Source organism: Pseudoliparis swirei, chromosome 6 (genome assembly GCF_029220125.1).
Source record: "Pseudoliparis swirei isolate HS2019 ecotype Mariana Trench chromosome 6, NWPU_hadal_v1, whole genome shotgun sequence".
Taxonomy (NCBI): domain Eukaryota; kingdom Metazoa; phylum Chordata; class Actinopteri; order Perciformes; family Liparidae; genus Pseudoliparis; species Pseudoliparis swirei.
In genome coordinates this window covers 25,358,446-25,380,470 of record NC_079393.1, presented here as the reverse complement: position 1 = coordinate 25,380,470, position 22,025 = coordinate 25,358,446, and the positions used below count along the sequence as shown (strand labels likewise).

The following is a 22,025-nucleotide window of genomic DNA, read 5'->3' as shown; positions in this document are numbered from 1 at the left end:
AAGGAGAGAGAGAAGAGGAGAGAGGTGCTCAGTGTATCCTAAAACGTCCCCCAGCAGCCTATAAGCCTATAGCAGCATATCCAGGGGCTGGACCAGGTGAACCTGATTCAGCCCTAACTATAAGCTCTGTCAAAGAGGAAAGTCTTAAGTCTACTCATAAATGAGGTGACTGTCTGCCTCCAGGACTGAAGGTGGAAGCTGGTTCCATAAAAGAGGAGGAGCTTGATAACTGAAGGCTCTGGCTATGTGGCCGTGCCGTAGACAATGGAGATGCAAAAAGAGAAAAGCTACTTAAATTCTAACAAGAAACGGAGATGATATATATTGTTAATTGAGTGAGGGAAGAAAAAGGTGTAAAGCAAGACGGGAAATAACACAAATATAGTGAATCACATCAAACATCACAACCCTCCAAGCCAAGAGACCAGAGTCGGGGAGATTAGTTTTCTGTACAGAATAGACCAAACATTTAGCTATATATACACACATATATATATATATATATATATATATTAGGGCTGTCAGCGTTAACGCGTTAATCTATGCGATTAATTTGGCCGCGTTAACGCACTAAAATATTTTACCGCAATTAACGCAACTTTGTTTACTTCCGGTGTTCGTTGAAGTTTTTTCACTCCCCTGAATTTCAAACCGCGGCAGTACGGTTTGACACTGTGGCAGCAGGGGGGTGCGGAAGCACAGCTGCAGAGGGGGAGGAAGCGGGGGCGTGGCTCGAGGAACGGTGCCGGGGTGGCAAAGTGACCGCAGCTGCGCCAAATTACGGGTGTTTTCTGTCCGATATAGGGACAGAGCGAGCGAGGGAGCGGGAGAACAGGACCTGGCAGCAGAGCAGCAGCGTCCTGGGAGCTGGAGACTAAATAAACGATTGTTCTTTCTGGCAAAACCAGTTGTGCGTGTCCCTTTGTGCCCCGGAGACCCACGGTCGTCTACAGTGGAGCCCAACTAAGGAGGGCAGCATGGACACGCAAGCTCAGCAGGCGGGGGCACCGGTCCAGCCGCTCGTGGCCTTAGGGCAGATGCTGGAAAGGATTACGGTTATGCAGCGCGAGGAGGCGGTGACAACGAGACAATTCCTGGGGGCCCTGCACGACCAAGCCCAAATGCACTCGGCGGCCCTGGAGCGGGTGCTGACCGACCGATCAGCGGCAGCTCCGGCACCAACAGGACCTTCAAGGCTGGCGGGGGTAATCCTGCAGAAGATGACGGCAGAGGACGACGTACAGTCGTACCTCGAAACCTTCGAGGCTACGGCGGAGGCTGGCCGGCGGACGAGTGGGCGGTCCGTCTCTTACCGCTGCTGACTGGAGAGGCGCAGACAGCGGCACTAGGGCTACCCCCGGCAGGCAGGCGGGTGTATGCGGACATCCACAAAGCGGTGGTGGACAGGCTCGGGCTGTCCCCGGAGGACCACCGACGGAGGTTCCGAGAGGCCAAGCTGGGGCCTGAGGACCGACCGTTCGCGTTCGGCCAGCAGCTGAGGGATGCCGCAGCCAGGTGGCTGCAACCCGGGAACTCCGCAGCGGCGCAGGCGGTGGTGGAGCAGATCGTCCTCGAGCAGTTTGTCGGCGGGCTCCCGGCCCGCACATCGGCTTGGGTCCGCTGCCATCGGCCGGGGGGGATGGAGGCCGCCATCACCCTGGCGGAGGACCACCTGGGGGTCCATGGCCCAGGGAAGGGGGATGGCGATCGGCCGCCGTCTACGGGCCGGCCGATACCCGGCCAACGAAGGAGGCTGCCTCCGCAGCAACCGTCACGGCCGGCGCCGTGGCCGACACCCCTCCCTCGGATCCCCGAGCCGGGGTCCTCGACCGGGCCCGGTACTCTTCCTGACCCACAGGGGGTATTTCAAGCGCCAGGGCAGGAGTGCTGGAGATGCGGGCAGCCCGGGCACTTCCGGAGGGAGTGTCCGTTGATGGAGGTGGGCCAGGTGATCCGGGTTGCCGGCTCGCCAGCCTCTTCCCCAGGTCCGGGACCGACGTACCGCGTTCCGGTAAGAATCCAGGGGGGTACACACCAGGCAATGGTGGATTCGGGCTGTACGCAGTCTATGATCCACCAGAGCCTGGTTCGACCGGGGGCATTGGTGGAGGCGTCGTGGGTGAAAATACGGTGTGTGCATGGGGACATTCACGAATATCCTATGGTGGCGGTGGAAATTAGATACGGGGGGAAAAAGCATAACGTAAAGGTCGCGGTTAGCTCCCACCTTACGCACCCCTTAATCTTGGGAATCGATTGGCCGGGGTTTAATAGATTAATGGGGAACGCTGCGGGGGTGCGTTCGCGGCAGACAGGGTCATGCGATGTGTGCGCCGTGCGCAGCGGTGACGCGAGGTTGTCCGACACTGCAGACGGGGAGGGGGAACCGGAGGAGCCTCCACGGGAGACTCCGCCGGCTCCCGAGTTTCACTCCATGGAAGATTTTCCACTCGAGCAGTCTCGGGACGATACTCTACGCTCAGCCTTTGACCAAGTGATACAAATTGATGGTCAGCTGGTGCGCCCTGACGCAGCGCAGACATATCCGCACTTCACATTGATTAAGGACAGGCTGTACAGAGTGAGCCGTGACACTCACACAGGGCAGGAAAGCACCCAGTTGCTGGTGCCAAAGAGCCGCCGGAAATTATTTTTCAGGCGGCTCACTATAACCCAATGGCTGGTCACATGGGATATGATAAAACTCTGGACCGGATAATGGCCCGATTTTATTGGCCGGGCATCCGGGCGGATGTCGCCGTTGGTGTGCGTCCTGCCCGGAGTGTCAATTGGTAAACCCTCCGGCCATTCCGAGGGCACCGTTGCGCCCGCTGCCATTAATGGAGGTTCCATTCGAGCGTATCGCTATGGACCTCATCGGGCCATTTCACCGGAGTGCACGCGGATATCGCTTTGTGTTAGTCTTCGTGGATTACGCAACACGTTATCCGGAGGCGGTGCCATTGCGCAACATTTCCGCAAAGAGTGTCGCGCAGGCGCTGTTTCAGGTCATCTCCCGAGTAGGAATCGAAGAGATTCTGACTGACCAGGGCACCCAGTTCATGTCAAGAACACAGAGAACTTTACGGGTTACTGGGCATCAAGTCTATTCGGACCAGTGTGTACCACCCACAGACCGATGGTCTGGTGGAGCGTCTGAATAAAACTTTGAAATCCATGATCCGTAAATTTATTAATGATGATGAACGTAATTGGGATAAATGGCTTGACGCTCTGTTGTTTGCAGTACGGGAGGTTCCCCAGGCCTCCACGGGTTTTTCTCCCTTTGAACTTTTGTTCGGCAGGACTCCACGGGGGGTGCTCGACCTCATTAAGGAAAACTGGGAGGAGGGGCCGAGCACCAGTAAAAACGAGATCCAACACGTCCTGGACCTGCGAGCAAAACTCCACACCCTGGGTCAGCTGTCACGTGAAAATTTGCTCCAGGCCCAGGAGCGTCAGCAGCGGCTGTACAACAGAGGGGCCAGGCTGAGACAATTCACACCGGGAGAGAAGGTACTTGTATTGCTTCCTTCTTCCAGCTCTAAACTCCTCGCCAAGTGGCAAGGGCCCTTTGTGGTCACACCGGCAGTGGGGGATTGCGACTATGAGGTGGTGCGGTCTGATAGGGGCGGAGCTACACAGATTTACCACCTCAACCTCCTAAAGGCATGGAGGGAGGCGGAGTCGGTTTCTCTGGTGTCCTCGGTATCTGAGAGAGAGGAGCTGGGGCCTGAGGTCCCAAAATCCACTAATCCGGCCTCGCTCCTTTGTGAAGACCGTCTCTCCGGGACCCAGAAAACAGACATTGCCCGGTTGCAAAAGCAGTTTGCTGATGTGTTCTCTCTCCTTCCAGGACGCACAAACCTCATAGAGCACCAGATTGAGACGCCTCCAGGCGTGGCGGTGCGGTCGCGGCCCTACAGGTTACCTGAACACAAGAGAAAAGTGGTTCAGCGGGAATTAGCGGCCATGCTGAAAATGGGGGTAATAGAAGAGTCCCACAGTGCCTGGTGTAGTCCCATTGTTCTTGTGGTCAAGAAGGATGGGTCTATTCGGTTCTGCGTGGACTATCGCAGGGTGAACGATGTGTCACGGTTCGATGCTTACCCAATGCCCCGGGTCGACGAACTCCTGGACCGACTGGGCACTGCGTGTTTCTTTACGACACTGGATTTAACCAAGGGCTACTGGCAGATTCCTCTGTCGCCAGAGTCTAAGGAAAAAACGGCCTTCTCCACTCCGTTTGGTTTGTACCAATTCACCACGCTTCCCTTTGGGTTGTTCGGGGCCCCGGCCACCTTTCAACGCCTCATGGACCGGGTGCTACGTCCGCACGCGGCATATGCTGCCGCCTACCTGGATGATGTGATCATACACAGCACCACCTGGGCGGAGCATATGCAGCGGGTGGGCGCGGTGCTGGAGTCCCTGAGGCAGGCGGGGCTGACGGCCAACCCGGGGAAGTGTGCAGTTGGACGGAGGGAGGTACGGTATCTGGGGTACCACTTGGGCGCCGGGCAGGTGCGCCCTCAGGTGGACAAGACCGCCGCCATCGCAGCCTGCCCGCGGCCCAAGACTAAAAAAGAGGTAAGGCAGTTCTTGGGGCTGGCAGGCTATTACAGGCGGTTCATCCCGAACTTCGCGGAGCTGACCAGCCCCATGACTGACCTGACCCGGAAAGGTGCCTCAGATCCGGTCCAGTGGACGGAGCAGTGCCAGTTGGCGCTTGAAAAGGTAAAACAAGCTCTCTGTGGGGAGCCACTCCTCCACACGCCTAACTTCTCTCTCCCTTTTACTCTGCAGACTGATGCGTCGAACAGAGGGCTGGGGGCCGTTTTGTCCCAGCAGGTAGGGGGGTTTGACCGCCCCGTGCTGTACATCAGCCGCAAGCTGTCGGAGAGGGAGGGCAGGTACAGCACGGTGGAGAAGGAGTGCCTCGCCATCCGGTGGGCGGTCGACTCCCTGCGCTACTACCTCCTGGGTCGCTCATTCACCCTCTGGTCGGACCACGCCCCGCTCCAATGGCTCCACCGCATGAAAGATACCAACGCCCGAATCACTCGGTGGTATCTGGCTTTACAGCCTTTTAATTTCAAGGTGATCCATAGGCCGGGGACACAGATGGTCGTGGCCGATTTCCTCTCCCGCTCTCATGGGGGGGAGGGGGAGTAGGTTCGGCCGGATGTTGCCCCGGCCTAAGTCGGGCGGTGGAGGTATGTGGCAGCAGGGGGGTGCGGAAGCACAGCTGCAGAGGGGGAGGAAGCGGGGGCGTGGCTCGAGGAACGGTGCCGGGGTGGCAAAGTGACCGCAGCTGCGCCAAATTACGGGTGTTTTCTGTCCGATATAGGGACAGAGCGAGCGAGGGAGCGGGAGAACAGGACCTGGCAGCAGAGCAGCAGCGTCCTGGGAGCTGGAGACTAAATAAACGATTGTTCTTTCTGGCAAACCCAGTTGTGCGTGTCCCTTTGTGCCCCGGAGACCCACGGTCGTCTACACACTGTTTCCGTTTTTAAAACAATTATTTCTCCGCGAAAATAAGGAGCAGAAATCAGTTTAAACTCGTGGATGAATCAGTCGGGTTTCCTCCTGCGCTCCTTCCTCCCGTCTCCCCCTCTGATACACAGAGCAACGGAGGGGCGACGTGTCGGGTGACGCGGCGCGGAAAGAACTCGTCACACGAAACCTTCACCGTGATTGGTCAATCCGTTTGTCTGTCAACATTTTGCGAAAAAAACAACCAATGAACACTCAGTAAATCACAAAGGACCTCCCACCACAGGTGAGGCTCATTAGCAGCCTGTCAGTCAGAGGACAGAGAACACGGCACGAGGACAATTGTGCCTCATTGCATAGAGATGAGATTGTTCTGGAATGTTTGATGTAGAACACATGGGGGTATGTGTCATATGCAAACACCTTTAAAAGGTGAATTTAAATTTTTTTGTAAAATGGAGAACATGCCCCCAGCCTCCAGAGGGTTAACGTGACACATTTGAATGTCAGTCAGTTTACCAAGGCCACTGGTTCTGCTGCTGTTTAATGTTAAAGATGACAGGACCAATGGGGTCTCAATATACTACTTTTTTTTACTAAACTGGGTGTTTCACTGAAGAAACAATTTATCATCCACAATATTAAATACCTCACTGGCACTTTATAGGTAGGAGCCTCTTTGAAAACACAGCTCTGTGTGAAGTTTTGTCTTTAAAAAGAAGAAAAACAACTTTTAATCGCGATTAATGAATTTCAAAATGTGCGATTAATTAGTTAATTTTTTTAAATCGATTGACAGCCCTAATATATATATCTAGAATGAAGGTTAACAATATTGTAGCCAAATGAATCAAATCAAACTGAAACACCATCATCCTAACTAATACAAACTGAATGAGAACGGCCACTCGGTAGAGCGCATACCTTCGCATATCACAAGATTGGGCATTGAATTATGAACATTTTGGCATTAGTTGCATGCCAATTGGATATAAATTGACCGCGCTAAGGTAAAAAGAAGATGTTGACCTTTTCATGACCTTGACCTTTGACCCGATCAATCCCAAAATCTAATCAAATGGTCCCCGGATAATAACCAATCATCCCACCAAATTTAATGCGATTCAAGAAGACTTTGACCTTTTCATGACCTTGACCTTGACCCGATCGATCCCAAAATCTAATCAAATGGCCCCCGGATAATAACCAATCATCCCACCAAATTTCATGCGATTCGGTTTAATACTTTTTGAGTTATGCGAGTAACACGCATACAAATAAATAAATATAGGCGATCAAAACATAACCTTCTTTGAGCTTTCTAGCTTTAATATTGCAACACCCAAATAAGGAGACGGGATGAATTTTCGCCAACTTTCGTGACATTGAATGACAGAAACTGAACAGACGTCATCCTCCAGAGGATGGCGCTGTGTTACAATTACTTCCCATTTAATACCGGTTGTTTTTCCACATACAATTTACAACAAAAACGTTATTCAAATATTGGAGAGGGTGAAATTTCCTTTAACCATCGAGCTATTCAGCCGAAGTCATTATGGCCTTTCCACAGTTCTCCAACCAGGCATTATTACTAAAACAAAAATATTAATAACTAACTCATTGAAAATGATCAATTTGTTTAACCTTGGAAGAACCGTGCACAGTACATGTTGCGACCATTGTTCCAGAAGAATAGCTAACTAGCCCACTGGTAGTGTCTCTTCTCAGAACCAGTTTTAGTGGGAAAATTGGGCGTGTGTATCGAGGAATGTTAAATCCAGAGAGGCTGACAGAGCACACACACATCTGAAAAGAGAGACGCACACACATTATATATCTATATATATAGGCACACACAGAGACACAAACAACGGAAAAGAGAGACACACACACGCATATAGACGCACACACAAACACACAGCTGAAAAGAGACACACACATACACAGAGACACACACACACACACACAGAGATACACACACATACAAACATATAGAGAGACACACACACACATGTATATAAAGGTATTCATTTGATGGATAACGGAGGAGACTGACTGCTCGTGGCGTCTAACATTCCAGATTGGAGAATTCTTTCACAATCAGAACGGTGAAGACTCTCAGCAGTAAGTAAGAAGATGTAATGTCCGTCTTCTGAGATGAGCCTGGAAGCTCTGGTTGAGGTTATAGATCAATTGGAAAAATGTATAGAAAATGTGGACCATAGTTATGACCGTCTTCATAAGGAGATGACTACATGATATACTCATTCTATACGATGTACTATAATGTCCAAAGAGATAACACATTCTAGAAGTTTATTACAAATCACAAACTCCCCTCAGAGGGCTTTACAATCTGTACACATACAACATCCCTGACCTTTGACCTCACATCGGATCAGGAAAAACTCCCCAAGAAACAGAAAAAACCCTTTCAGGGGGAAAAAAGAGACAGAGGAGGATCCCTCTCCAGGATGGACAGAATAATAGATGTCATGTGACCAGATTATCAGAGTTACAGAACTACGGTACATAAACATTCAATAAATATGATAATATCGATGTCATATCATCTGTGGCAAGAGGCAGATTAATGAAGGTAAACATGCGTGTTGTTGTTGCTTTTTTCATTGCAAAAAGAGCCTTTGACTGTTTGGGGTTTATTTGCCCTTTATGTCAAGAACTTGAATCTCGGCATAAGATGGCGCCGCGAAAGGTCGCCTCGGTGTGTTGGTGCGCGATGTTTTTTATTGTTTTCGTTTTAAATACTGTTTTCTGCTGGGATTCCCAGAGCTCTTACACCAGAGAAGAGCTATTGAACATCAGGGGAACAACTCCAGCGGATTTACTTCCAACGTTTTTAACTTCTGTGGAGTTACTGGACATTTTTGTAAAAGGTGTGCTCACCTTCGCGTGGTGAAACGCCGGCGGAGAGGAAACGTTCGGGAGCGCGTGCGGCTACGAGCGGGGATCTCGTACAGCGCTGCCGGGCATATTTCTCTCAACGTCCGCTCACTGTGCAACAAACTGGACGAACTCCAGCTGCTGGTGGGAGAGACAGAGACTTCTCCTCATCCTCCGTTCTGTGTTTCACGGAATCATGGCTTAGTGGCTCGATACCAGACTCTGCGCTCCAGCTCGCTGGCTTCCAGCTGTTCCGAGCGGACCGAGACACGGAGCTCTCCGGTAAAAAGGGTGGAGGAATCTGCTTTTACCTCAACAACGGCTGGTGCAGCGACGTAACGGTGATTCTACAGCACTGTTCGCGGACCTGGAATCTTTATTATTCACTGCAAACCCTTCTACTCCCCACGTGAGTTCGCTTCATTCATCCTGGCGGAGTTTACATGCCGCCGCGGGGCGTGAACGAGGCTGGCGGACCTCGCCGAACAGATACGGCGTGTGGGCGGACCTTCCCGGACTCTTTAGTTATTGTACTGGGATTTTAACCAAGGAAACCTCAGCCACGAACTCCTAAATATAGACAGTTAATTAAATGCCCTACCAGAGAAGGCATTCTGGACCACTGCTACACAACAATCAGCAGGGCCTATCACGCCGTTCCTCGAGCTGCACTGGGAAACTCTGACCACGTCATGGTTCATCTGATTCCCTCATACAGGCAGAGACTAAAGCTCTGCAAACCTGTGGTGAGGAAGTTCAAGAAGTGGACCAGTGAGGCTCTGGAGGATCTACGGGCGTGCTTTGACTGTACTGACTGGGATGTCTTCAGGACTGCTACCAACAGCCTGGATGAGTACACAGAGGCTGTAACTTCCTACATCAGCTTCTGTGAGGACAGCTGTATTCCATCCAGCTCCAGGGTGAGTTATAACAACGACAAACCCTGGTTCACAGCGGAGCTCAGGAAGCTAAGACTGCAGAAGGACCAGGCATTCAGGAGTGGGGACAAGGACCTGTACACAGAGTCCAAATACAGGTTTAGCAAGGCGGTGAGAGATGCTAAGCGACTGTACTCTGAGAAACTGCAACAGCAGCTCTCAGCAAGCGACTCTGCTTCTGTCTGGAGAGGGCTCAGGCAGATCACCAACTACAAGCCCAAATCACCCCACTCCATGAACAATGTGCTTCTGGCAGGCAGGCTAAATGAGTTCTACTGCCGCTTTGAAAGACAATGGAGCAGTCCTGAGACCATCCCCACAGCCCCACCAACAAGCCACAGACCATCAGCCCACCCTCCCCAGCCCATCAGGGGCTCACACCTCTGGAGCACCCTCCATCAACTCAGCGACGCCTCGTCATCCTGGAGAGCAGTCAACAGGCTGTTTAAAAAGCAGAACCCCAGCAGCGGGCGGACTCCGTCTCCCCCTCCACCCTGAAGCACTGTGCGGACCAGCTGTCTCCGGTGTTCACCGACATCTTCAACACCTCCCTGGAGACATGCCACGTTCCAGCCTGCTTCAAGGCCTCCACCATCATCCCGTCCCCAAAAACCCAAGATCACAGGACTCAATGACTACAGGCCCGTCGCCTGACCTCTGTGGTCATGAAGTCCTTGAATGCTTGGTCCTGTCACACCTCAAGACCATCACCGACCCACTCCTGGACCCCTGCAGTTCGCCTACAGAGCCAACAGGTCTGCAGGCGATGCAGTCAACATGGCCCTTCACTACATCCTCCAGCATCTGGACTCCCGAGGAACCTCGCCAGGATCCTGTTTGTGGACTTCAGCTCTGCCTTCAATTCCATCATCCCGTCCCTGTTGCAGGACAAGCTCTCCCAGCTGCACGTGCCCGACTCCACCTGCAGGTGGATCACAGACTTCCTGACCGACAGGAAGCAGCACGTGAGGCTGGGGAAACACGTCTCAGGCTCCCGGACCACCAGCACGGGTTCCCCCCAAGGCTGTGTTCTCTCCCTCTGCTGTTCTCCCTGTACACCAACAGCTGCACCTCCAGTCACCAGTCCGTCAAGCTCCTAAAGTTCGCGGATGACACCACCCTCATTGGACTCATCTCTGGCGGGGCGAGACCGCCTACAGGTGGGAGACTGACCACCTGGTGACCTGGTGCAGCCAGAACAACCTGGAGCTCAACGCTCTGAAGACAGTGGAGATGGTTGTGGATTTCAGGAGGAATGCAGCCCCCCTCTCCTCTCTCCTGTGGTCCCACGTCGGCGCTGTGGAGTCCCTACCCTTCCTGGGCTCCATCATCTCCCAGGACCTCAAGTGGGAGCTGAACATCGCTCCATCTCAAGCCCAGCAGAGGATGTTCTTCCTGAGGCAGCTGAGGAAATTCAACCTGCCAGGAGATGATGGTACAGTTCTACGGCCATCGTTGAGTCCATCATCTGCTCCTCCATCACCGTCTGGCACCCTGCAGCCACAGCCAAAGACAAGCGCAGGCTGCAGAGCATCATCCGCTCGGCCGAGAGGGTTATCGGCTGCAGTCTGCCTTCCTCCAGGTCCTGTTCACTTCCACTAGGCGGGGTCACTGAATTGGGGCCAGAAAGATTGTCGCCGAACCCTCCCACCCTGGACACTGTCCGAGTCCGAGTCCCTCCTGGGAGGCTGGGGAGGGGCTGTCCATCATGACCACGACCTCCCGCCACACCAATAGCTTTTTCCCGACGGGCGGATTTCATCAATGACCCCCGGGACTGACTGGCTGTCGAGACATCATCATGGACCCCGGGACTGACTGACTGTCACCCCCAGGACTACCACCTCTTCTTCCACCTTCCTCTCCTCCTTCTCCACCTCCTCCTGCTCCTCCTCCTCCCTCCTCCTCCTTGCGCCGATTGTTGTTTGTCATGTCATGTGCACCTTCCACCAAAAAATTCCTCGTTTGTTTGTTTTTGTGTAAACATTCATTCTTTGGCAATAAACCTGTTTCTGATTCTGATTCTGATTCTGATAACAATTGATAATGTGAACTTTAGTCTTCTGTTATGAAGAGGAGAATTGATGTTAATAATGCTAAATATATTGGGTTTATGGTGTATGAATGAATGCTTGTTATAAACAGTGTAAAAACACAGATTATACATACATATCTGTGAAAAGCAGAGCAACTATATGTTACAGCTTGGATATTTTGGTTTTGTCTTTCATGAAAACATGAGTTAGCAGGAAGGTCGTTAGGGTCTGTGATGAATAAAAGGAAACCGACTTTGGTTTTAGTATCTTTACAATTCAATGAGGGGCTTTCATCAGCAGTATGGTGTTTTAGAGATGCCCCCGACGGTAATACTTTCCGGAGAGGAGCAATGGAGGGATTTCTTCGGGAGCTAAGTGGGCGATTGAAGGTGACATGGGGTCATGAGGTCAGAGACGGGGAACCGCCTGGTCCAGTTGACACAATGGAGATCTTTACCTGGGTCAAGTAAGGTTTTGACTATATTTTCGCCTTCTGATGCCATTTTCAGGAATCAATGGTCGTGATAAATAAACTACATATTTCTAAAGAACATTGAAGTTGGGATTTAGAATCGTCTCAAAGAGGATTACTACACTAAACCTCATCTCAACAAGTTGGTGTTGGTCGTCTGAAGGCTGTGTCTTACTGAAAGGAACTTGTATCTGGTTATGAAACCTCTAGTTGACCTACATGAGTAAACAAGACCAGCAGAGAGAAAAATAAGGACCGGATTCCTTGTGAAATCAGACAAAACTATTTACGGCACGCAGATTCACCAGAAACTCCTCAGACGACAGCAGCCTGCAGCTTCCTCCTGCGCCTCCTCTCCCGGCCAGGAACAGACGCCACGCTGCACGGGAGAACCAGGCTGAGGTCTTCCAGAGCAGGGGTCACTACCCACGGACCACAGTCCGGGTTCAGGACAACGACCCTAAAGCATCCCCTGCTTTATGGTCTGTTTGACTCTAAATGACCGTAATGTACTAAATGATGGCATCATGCAAAAAGACTTGAAACCAGAGATTGAGACATAAAATCATTTTTACAAAGTAGAGTCACTTATAGACCTCAACCAGAGGAGTCGCCTCCTGGTGATCAGGAGAGAGAATACAGCTTTAACACATGAAGCATATACTTCTATACAACCAGAGGAGTCGCCTCCTGGTGATCAGGAGAGAGAATGCAGCTTTAACACATGAAGCTTATACTTCTATACAGCCAGAGGAGTCGCCCCCTTGTGGTCAGGAGAGAGAATGCAGCTTCAACACATGAAGCATATACTTCTATACAACCAGAGGAGTCATCCCCTGGTGGTCAGGAGAGAGAATGGAGCTTTAACACATGACGCTCCTGGAGATACAGCTCCTGTACACGCTGGATACTCGAATACAAGTCCAATCAACCCATTTAATTTGAAACAAGCCTGTGAAATATTGATGTACTGTAATTTGTTTTCATATCAGCCCACCAGTAGAACCGTAGTCATAGCTTTAACAATGACACTGGCTAGTTGCCGTTATTGGTCAGCTTTGACATTCCTTTGGCTATAATAACTAAATCTTTTCAATAAATGCAACGCTCTGTCCAGTGAGGTTAAAACACAGGTTAATGTTGGTAACAGTATGGCAGGCTGAAGGTATCAGGTCTGACAATAATGATTAACCAGTCGCTTTCACAGTTGAACCCTCAAACTGCTCTATGAGGCTACCCTTTATTTATAAAAACTACAAATGTAGACCAAAGTGTTTTCAACATAAAACTACAAGATGAGACTACATGTGCCGCAGGAATGGGAGAACCAATCGGACTGTCTTGTTGAACTACAGTATTCCTGTATCCTCCGATAGCAGTCATTCACATATCACAGCATTTCTTTCCAATAGCAGCCGATTCAAAACGCTGCAACTCGAGTCCTCACTAAGACCAGGGAGGTGGATCACATCACTCCAGTTCTGAGGTCTTTGCGCTGGCTTCCTGTCCAACAAAGAATTTACTTTGAGATCCCGCTGCTGGTTTACGAAGCACTGAATGGTACAGGGGCTTAAATACATTTAAGATCTACCTTACGAACCATACATACCCCTCAGATGGTCTGGGACTGGTCTACTTCCTGTTCCGAGTCAGAACCAAACATGGAGAAGCAGCAATCCGGTCTTCTACTCCATAGATCTGGAACAAGGTCCCTGAAAGCTGCAGGTCTGCTGAGACCTTCAGGGAGCCTTAGCTCCTCTGAATCCAGATTGAAGACTTTGTTTGCTGATGCCTTTCATTTAACGAGATTCAAGGACATCAATCATTTTCTGTATCTCACCACTGTAGTTTAGTCTTAGCCTTGTTGTTGAATTGCGCCTCTAACCCAATCACACCCGTCTTGGGCGGAGTTAAACACAGTGTCCTGCCAATGTCCGCCGAATTCATCTGCCTACATGTTGCACCAGTAATGAGGTTGTAATGCCCCGTGAAATTACCTAAAAAAACATGAAATTTTCATACGGTCAGAGAAATGAAAAATTAGTTCTTTCTGCTAATTGTTCAGTTATAGAATGCTGGGCTGATGACATTGGTGTCCTGCATTACTAAAAGGCAGTGTTTCTATTGGCTGAGTCGGCTCGGGGGGGATTCTCAACCAATGGTACAAAGCATTAGGGGGGTGGGCCCATCGGCTACACATGGTTTCTTCCACTGCAGGAAATTGCGTGTTTGGTGTGGAACACACAGATTTACTCTGAGCTAGAAACACTGTGTGGAAATGCCTCAAGGTATAACAATGAGTTGATGCCAGGGTCTGTCTAATCATCTGTCCCTGTATCTTCTGATGGATCCTGTGAGTGGAGAAGTGACCCTCAAAAACAACGTGGCCTCTGAAAATACTGTAAATATTCAGCAAGGTGAACAAAAGGACTGGTCCTACAGCTTTCTGTCCTCACAACATCACCATTTCATATCACCCCCCCACCCCCACCACACAGTTTAGTTTCCCTACTACAGGCCCCGCCCTCTCATTACTGTCCTAAGGAAAAGGAAACCCAGGAGGGAGTAACATCCTGAGAGGAGGGCATGGTCAGTTTATGGCTCTCGTGAGTCACGGGAACAACCCAAGAGCTTTACTGTACAGACATGCTCAATTCCAGGAAAAGGATAACTTTAAAAAATCTGAACGGACCATAGCAGTGAGCACCAATAGATAGTAAAAGCAGGTTCATATTCACAGAATCCAAACCAATGGAAACTAGAAGAATATCCAATGTCTTCATGGAATAGTTTGGAGAAATAACCTATTTTGCTACGAGTGAGATGAAGAGATGGATATTAGGCTCTGTGTGATAAAGGGGAAGTACGCAGAGTTCACACAGCAAAGTGTGGTCAACTGCTCCAGGCTATGTTAGCCACGACTAGCATTGTACCTTTTAAAAGTGTGATTTACTTGATTCTTATATAATATTCAGACAGTGGAGTGTGAACCAAATATGAAAAGAAAGAAAAAAGATAATTAAACATGTATAAAAAAAAGCACAAGTCCTCTAATAGTAGGAGAGCCCTTGCGGTTGATTCAGACATTCATATGCAATGTTGCCACAACAGGCATTATCAAGGTCAGCAAAAACTATACACATCCATACGTCATGTCGGTAACGTAAAGATTATTTAGGTCACGCCCACACATGTGTGAAGTACAATAAATCAATAACAAAAACATGTTTGAGATCATGTCAATATATCATACGATAAGTCGATAATGTAGAAATGATTGAGGTCATGACCATGTGTGTGTGTGTGTGTGTATATATATATAGCTGAATATTCTCTTTATTGTTTTGAAGAAAGTCATTTCGATATTTTTTCTTTAAATATTTTCATACTGTAGCTATTGTACTGGCGTTCTATTCCGGGTGCCGATATTTGTTGTTGTGCACCAGCTATAAAAAAAAGATACAAATATTTTTAGATATAATTTTAGAATAAATATATTCTTGACCTGCCAGGAAACCAAAATACTGCAGTGACTATTCATTTTAGTACAGTACAAAATAAAAGTTAACAAAGATAAAAGGGCAATATTGTATCAGCGTTATAGTAAGTAGTAATAATAATAATAGAATTTATGATTGATAGTTCTTCATCATTTCATGTTCATACCACAGTGGAAAATAACAAATGACAACGCAGATTTGGATACGCATAAATCCTAGTTTGTTTTTAACCATCTACTGGCTCTGTAGCACTCAGATTATTATTTTTTGAAATAAAGTAAAATGCATTATTATTTTTTATTATTAAGTTCTCTATAGAAAAAGAAAACAAGTTGCAACACAAAAACAAGTTTTCCGTGTAGTAGAGATGAGGTGATATTGAATATTCACTGAGTAATGTGGTTGACAGGTCTGTTTTTAGAACCAAATGCTTTTATATTATGATGTGATGACTTTTATATCATAAGAGTTATACAACAATGTATACGTTTAAACTAGGGCTGCAACAACGAATCGATAAAATCGATAAAAATCGATTATTAAAATAGTTGGCAACGAATTTCATTATCGATTCGTTGTGTCGCGCGATTATTACGGCGCTCAATAAGTCACGGAGTATAAACAAAGTTGAGTTGAGCGCAGAGCGGCGCAGGAAAAACAAGAGCGTAGCAGAGGGCGAGGAGAGACGGAACGCTGCGTTGTGAGAGCCAATCAGCGCTGAGCTGCTCCTCTGTTGATGAATCTAATTGGCTGCTGCTGCTCACGTGGCGCTGGATGCGGAAGTCCTTCACGTAGTCGGAGACATTCACGGAGCTAAGTGCGCCTACGGGTGACGTTATGAACCCAGACACCAGGGCGACGTGTGTGGCATTTCCACAAGAGTATAATGTAGAAAACGTGGTTATTTATTCCGTGGCGGATAGCGGAAAATATTTTTCCACGGAGAAAGGCAACGGAGATAAGCCACGCCGCCGCTCGCTGTGAGCGCAGCGCTGCGTGCAGACAACATTTAACGGAGCGGAGCAGCGCGTGAGCTCTGATCGGGCGCTCTTTTAATGAAGTATCGAAACTAAAAATATGCTAAATCACAGTTTTAACGTACGGGTACTTTGTTAGTATCGCTACACCGTGCAGCGTGACAGCAGCAGATGTAGCGGACTAACATTCAAGCTAACTTAACTTCCCAAACGCTGTCGACATCTGAACGCTGATTGGCCGAGACGCGACACGTCCCATCAAAGATGTTTTATTGCGAAGAGCACCACTTCACATTTTTTCCGCGTCTCACTGCAATCTCAACGGCAGCGGGCCAGGTGAAAACAATAATAAATCGTAACGCGTCTCTGATATTGTTCAGGGGGCCGGGCCACATGGGGACCACTGCTCAGGAGAGGAAAGCTGTCAGTCTGTTTGTGACGGGTTCATCACCATGGTGACCAGTGAACAGGTTCATCACCATGGTGACCAGTGGGTCTCCAGGACCTTTCCATGACTTTAAACCAAATTTCCATGATTAAACATTTTGTGAAAACTCTGTCTATACGTGACAAAGTGAGAAGATGTAGTATTTAAACTAACAATGAGAATTCCAAAGCATACCATATATATATACCGTGTAAATTAAAATTTGAATGAAACAAATTTGAATTACTTTTCCAAATATTTTGGGATTATATATTTTTCAATTACTTTTCTAGGCCTGCCAATAGCCATTTAAAAATTCCATGACTTTTCCAGGTTTTCCATGACCGTACGGACCCTGTTTTGAATAAAGGGTTGACAATTAAAGTTTAAAAAAAATTTTTATCCGATTAATTGATTAATCGATAAAATAATCAACCGATTAATCGATTATCAAAATAATCGTTAGTTGCAGCCCTAGTTTCAACTATAACCTACATTTTGTCCGGATACTACTGTATGCCTAGATTGTATTGAATACAATTACTTTTACACCAATACACATTCAAATTACAAATTCATATTTCAAAAGCATTAGACTTGAAGCTGCATATTTACATTAAATGCAATTTTGAAGTGTCTTGCTTAAGGACAAATCAGAGCTGGGGATCGAACCACCGACCCTCTGATAGGACGACTCAGCTCACCACTGAGCCACTATCGCCCACAATCAGATATTATAACTACATATACTCTGAAAACTAAAGTTTAATATATCACTTGCTGGGCGTTGAGTGTGAGGCACGGCGCTGACTTCCTGTTTACATTGACAGACAGATGTTTCCTCTCAAAACGATTTATACTCAAAAACTGGATTTGGATTTATACTCACGGTCTTCCTCAAATTGTGATTGATTTTAGTAAGTCATTGCTGACACAGAAAGAAGAGTTTGCAATGCATTTACAAATCCAGACCTTTTAGGACCATTAATACTATCAGTTTTTCTTTTTTCATACATTTGCAAACATTTCTACATTTATATTTTTTTCTTTCAAGATATGGTGCTGAGATTAATGAGAAATAAAATGAACTTTTTTGCATGGTATGTAAAATAAGCATGTTACGCAAGTAGGGTAAGTATAATACTATAATAAGGGTAAAAATAAGTAGGGTAAGTATAATAAGTATGGTACTTAAAATAAGCATGTTACGTAAAATGAGCATGGTACGTAAAATAAACATTACGTACAATAAGCATGGTATGTAAAATCAGCATTTCGTAAAATACATAAAATTGTTATGCTTGTTCATAAAATAGATGTTTGTTTACAAACTAAGCACGTTTACGTAACTGCCGCTAGTTAAGTTTGTAAAATACATGACAAAATAAATGAAAGTCTTGTTTTCACACGATCAGTTACCTCAGTGTGTGTGTTTGTTTGACCTAAACGAAGGAGCAACAATCACAACAACCATAAATGTATGCTATATACTCCAAATCATGTCCAAAAAAGTGAACCAATTATCAAACCCAACAGTAAGGCGGTGGCATGGTCGAGTCACATGACTACAACACAGAAACGTTGCTCTAAACAAGCTACAGGGTATGTTGTTGGTTACAAACCTGTGAAGCAGAAACTGAGTTAATGATTGGAGATGGTTCATACCTCCATATCCACTGTACATGGTTCTGTGGTGGGTGTCAAGTCCTCCGAGGGATGGGGTTCCACACAACTCCAGAAACCAGCGCACGGCCTCGCTCCAAGTGGACCTCTAGTCTCTTTACTCACCGATCTCTCACTTTGTGTTCAACCCTCTCACTCTTTTGGCCGAGCGCCTTTCTCTATCCCGGTCTAGTTCCTTTTCTCTCCGCCCATAGCTACCGTCGACGTGGTTAATCCTCTGTCCACTCACCCCTGATACACACTGATAAGAAGAGGAGGGGGAGGAAAAGGCGAGGCGGTCCTCCCTCCTCTTGTTCCCGAAAGACATCCCCCGCTTTTCCTCCCCATTACACACACACACACACACACACACACACACACACACACACACACACACACACACACACACACACACACACACACACACACACACACACACACACACACACACACACACACACACACACACACACACACACACACACACACACACACACACACACACACACACACACACACACACACACACACACACACACACACACACACACACACACACACACACACACACACAGTGATGGCGTGGGCATGTATGGCTGCCAATGGAACTGAAAGTCTGCTTTTAAAGCACATCTGGATTGTTTCATTCAAAATCCATTGTGCTGGTGTACCAAGACAAAATGATGAAAATGTTGTTAATGTCCAAATATTTATGGATCTGACTATGTATATCCACATTATGAAGTATGAGAAAAGCTGCATGGAAACCGCAAAAACTGACAGAAAACTTTCTTCAACTGCGCACATTTTTTAAACACTTGCTCGATGCTGGTTTATGCCAAAAAATTGTTGATGCAATGATGTTGCCACATAAAATGTGACATGTAAAAAATGTAGCTCACATGGTCAGCTGTCGCAAAAATTCACTCGATAACACGTGAGAGCTCGTCTCTGTCCCTGGACAGCATGGAACACCACCAATACCAACTGACTACACTAACTAACTGTATTAGCTCTAAAGCAGGTGATGGAAATGAAACTTATTTCCAAAAATGTGCTTTAAGTTCACTTGACAATTGAATACAAGCACAACGAATGACCTCCTGGATGAACTTTTGCTCACAAGTGACAGAGCTAAAGCTCAACTGAGAAATTATTCAGTTCGTTCACCCTACAGATTCAGTAATATTCCCACAATAAAATAAAAAATGCTTATAAACAATGATTTATTTGTGAGCCCTTTGTGACACTAAATAACTCCAATAGTAACGGCCTGTACTTGTAGCGTTAAAGAGCTTTGAGTGTTCGGAGGACTAGAAAAGAGATAAATACATATGTCATCCTTCACCCGTTAATACACTGATGACAGGAGCATTCATACACCACAAACTCAGTTTGTGGACGTAATCTGGGATTAAGTGTCTTGCCCAAAGGCGTGGACTAGTGGAGCCGGGGATCGGACCACCAGTCATCTGTATGAAGGACGACCCTGCTCACCACCGAGCCACAGGCACATCGTCGACGTACACATCAGAAGTATTACAGTCACCACAATGTGATGACGCAAGATAACAATCGCCAAAACCTGCCAGCATGTTATGCTTCATAATGTTTCAAAAAGGTCAGAGTGATCAGGATTCACAATGAAAATGCAACAATATTTCATTGTTGTTAGAGATGCACCGATCAGGTACTTTGGTGCCGATCACCGATCACTGAAATCAGTATCTGCCGATCCGATAATACCGATCACCGATCACTAGGGATTAGGGATGGGTATCGTTTGGGTTTTTTCCGATACCGGTGCTAAACCGCTACTTTTAAAACGATACCGGTGCCTAAACGGTGCCTGAACCGATCCTTTTTTTTTAAAGGCACAATGAAGACATTAAAAACCTCTTCGGCCATATTCCCTGTAGAAGCCGTTATCATGGAGCACCGACACACAACGGATATCAGACTGTTAACATACACAATATATGTTCTCCATTATATGATGTGATATGTATTGTCATGTGCAGACCTTATAGGGTTAATCCTGTCACTGTTTTGATGGGCAAAGAGAACAACCAATCAGAGGTACTGAAGATGACACGTGACAAATAAAGTTTTGCTTCTGACAGCCAGAGTTACACTGAAACAAAGTGATGCCCCACGGTCTTTATTCCTCCGTCATTATATTCCCGGTAACACCGGGTATATAGCCGGGACCGCTGTACATCAACACATCTGCTAGCAGACTGTCACGCTCGTAGCTCGTAGCTAGCGCTAGCTATGAGCTACGAGCTAGCTTAAACATGGTTATAACTTATAATGGCTAATTTATTATTTCTTGGGCTACTTTTATGAATGCAAGACTTGCAATCAACGTTACGGTACTAATCTGAGTTAAGGCTGCTCGTCATCATCGGTCTCCCCATCGCGCCCAGCCTGACGCTGGTGTGCTCCACACGGGTTCACGTAGTCACACACGGCGCATGCCTCCGCTGTCAAACTTAAATATGATAGGCTATCGCAACCTGCTGACAGGGCGGAGTCACCAGAGAAGTTCACAACAATAGTTTTTTTCAATTTCAATCGGCTCAGGCACCGGAAAGAAGCACCGAAATGTGCGTTGCGTTTCGGTCCGAGTAATACCGGTTGTATTGGAACCGGTACCATATTGGCACCGGGTTTCGGTACCCAACCCTACTAGGGATGCACCGATCTGATCGGCGCCGATCCATATCGGCCGATATTCCCATTATCGGTTTTGATCGGCGTTCTCAAAACGGCCGATCAGATGACGTAACATCTGCGAGAACTATCAGACGTTTCAATCGACACCGTGATCGGTATTATCGGATCGGCAGATACTGATTTCAGTGATTGTGATCGGCACCAAAAAGCTGATCGGTGCATCTCTACCGATCACTGTGTCGATTGAAGCATTCCATTGATTGTGTAGCATTATTGCCTAGGACTGTGAGGAAATACATATATAAAGCACCTCAAACATTAAAGAAATTACCGATTTCTTTAAACATTTAGGACTTTTACTTTGAAAAATGTCCTAATTGATACATTAAAATTGATTGATTGCCAGTGATGGGGATTTCAGATATGTATGGAACACATCTGCATCATTCATTTCCTGGAATTCTTGGGGAAATCTATGAACAGGACTTTTTTTAACATACAAAAGTCTGACTTATTTTTATAAACTCTTCCTTGGTACAGTAAAAATGTTTTAATGTTAGCATAATTTAAGCTAAATCTCAGAAACGATCTATAAAGATACAAACAAAATCAGTTAATTGTTTAGTTTTATATGTTAGTGTATGATTTGTCGACATCTTATTTTGAAAAACGGATGTTGTTTCACGTGGTTCTTTCCGCTAACTTTGCAAAACCGGATGTTGTCACGTAAATCCTTCCGCGAACTTTATCAAAACCCTCGCGCGCTCCCGATCGAATGCGTTTACCGTCAACATCAGTCTCTAGGGGCAGACATGTGAGAGTCGGCTGAGTTGACCCAGAGATTCAACTCGGGGGGACGCCGCTGTGCGTGAGGATCCCTCGTGGACCTCTGACCTCTGCCGCCTCGCCCGGGCGCGCCATCGTCTCCGTT

The 22,025-nt window shown here is 47.3% G+C and overlaps 1 protein-coding gene across 2 annotated transcripts in view; it reads right to left on the bottom strand.

Annotated features, from left to right (window-relative positions):
- LOC130195216 (rho family-interacting cell polarization regulator 1-like) overlaps positions 1 to 18,587 on the bottom strand; it is a 56,282-nt gene extending 37,695 nt beyond the window's left edge. The window contains exon 1 of one of the 2 annotated variants that reach the window (XM_056416612.1): positions 18,419 to 18,587. In XM_056416612.1, the coding sequence (XP_056272587.1) occupies positions 18,419 to 18,437 (19 nt within the window). In that variant the 5' untranslated portion in view covers positions 18,438 to 18,587. The remainder of the gene's footprint in view (positions 1 to 18,418) is intronic. The other variant, XM_056416613.1, reaches the window with a different exon arrangement.
- Between the last annotated feature and the right edge of the window lie 3,438 nt (positions 18,588 to 22,025).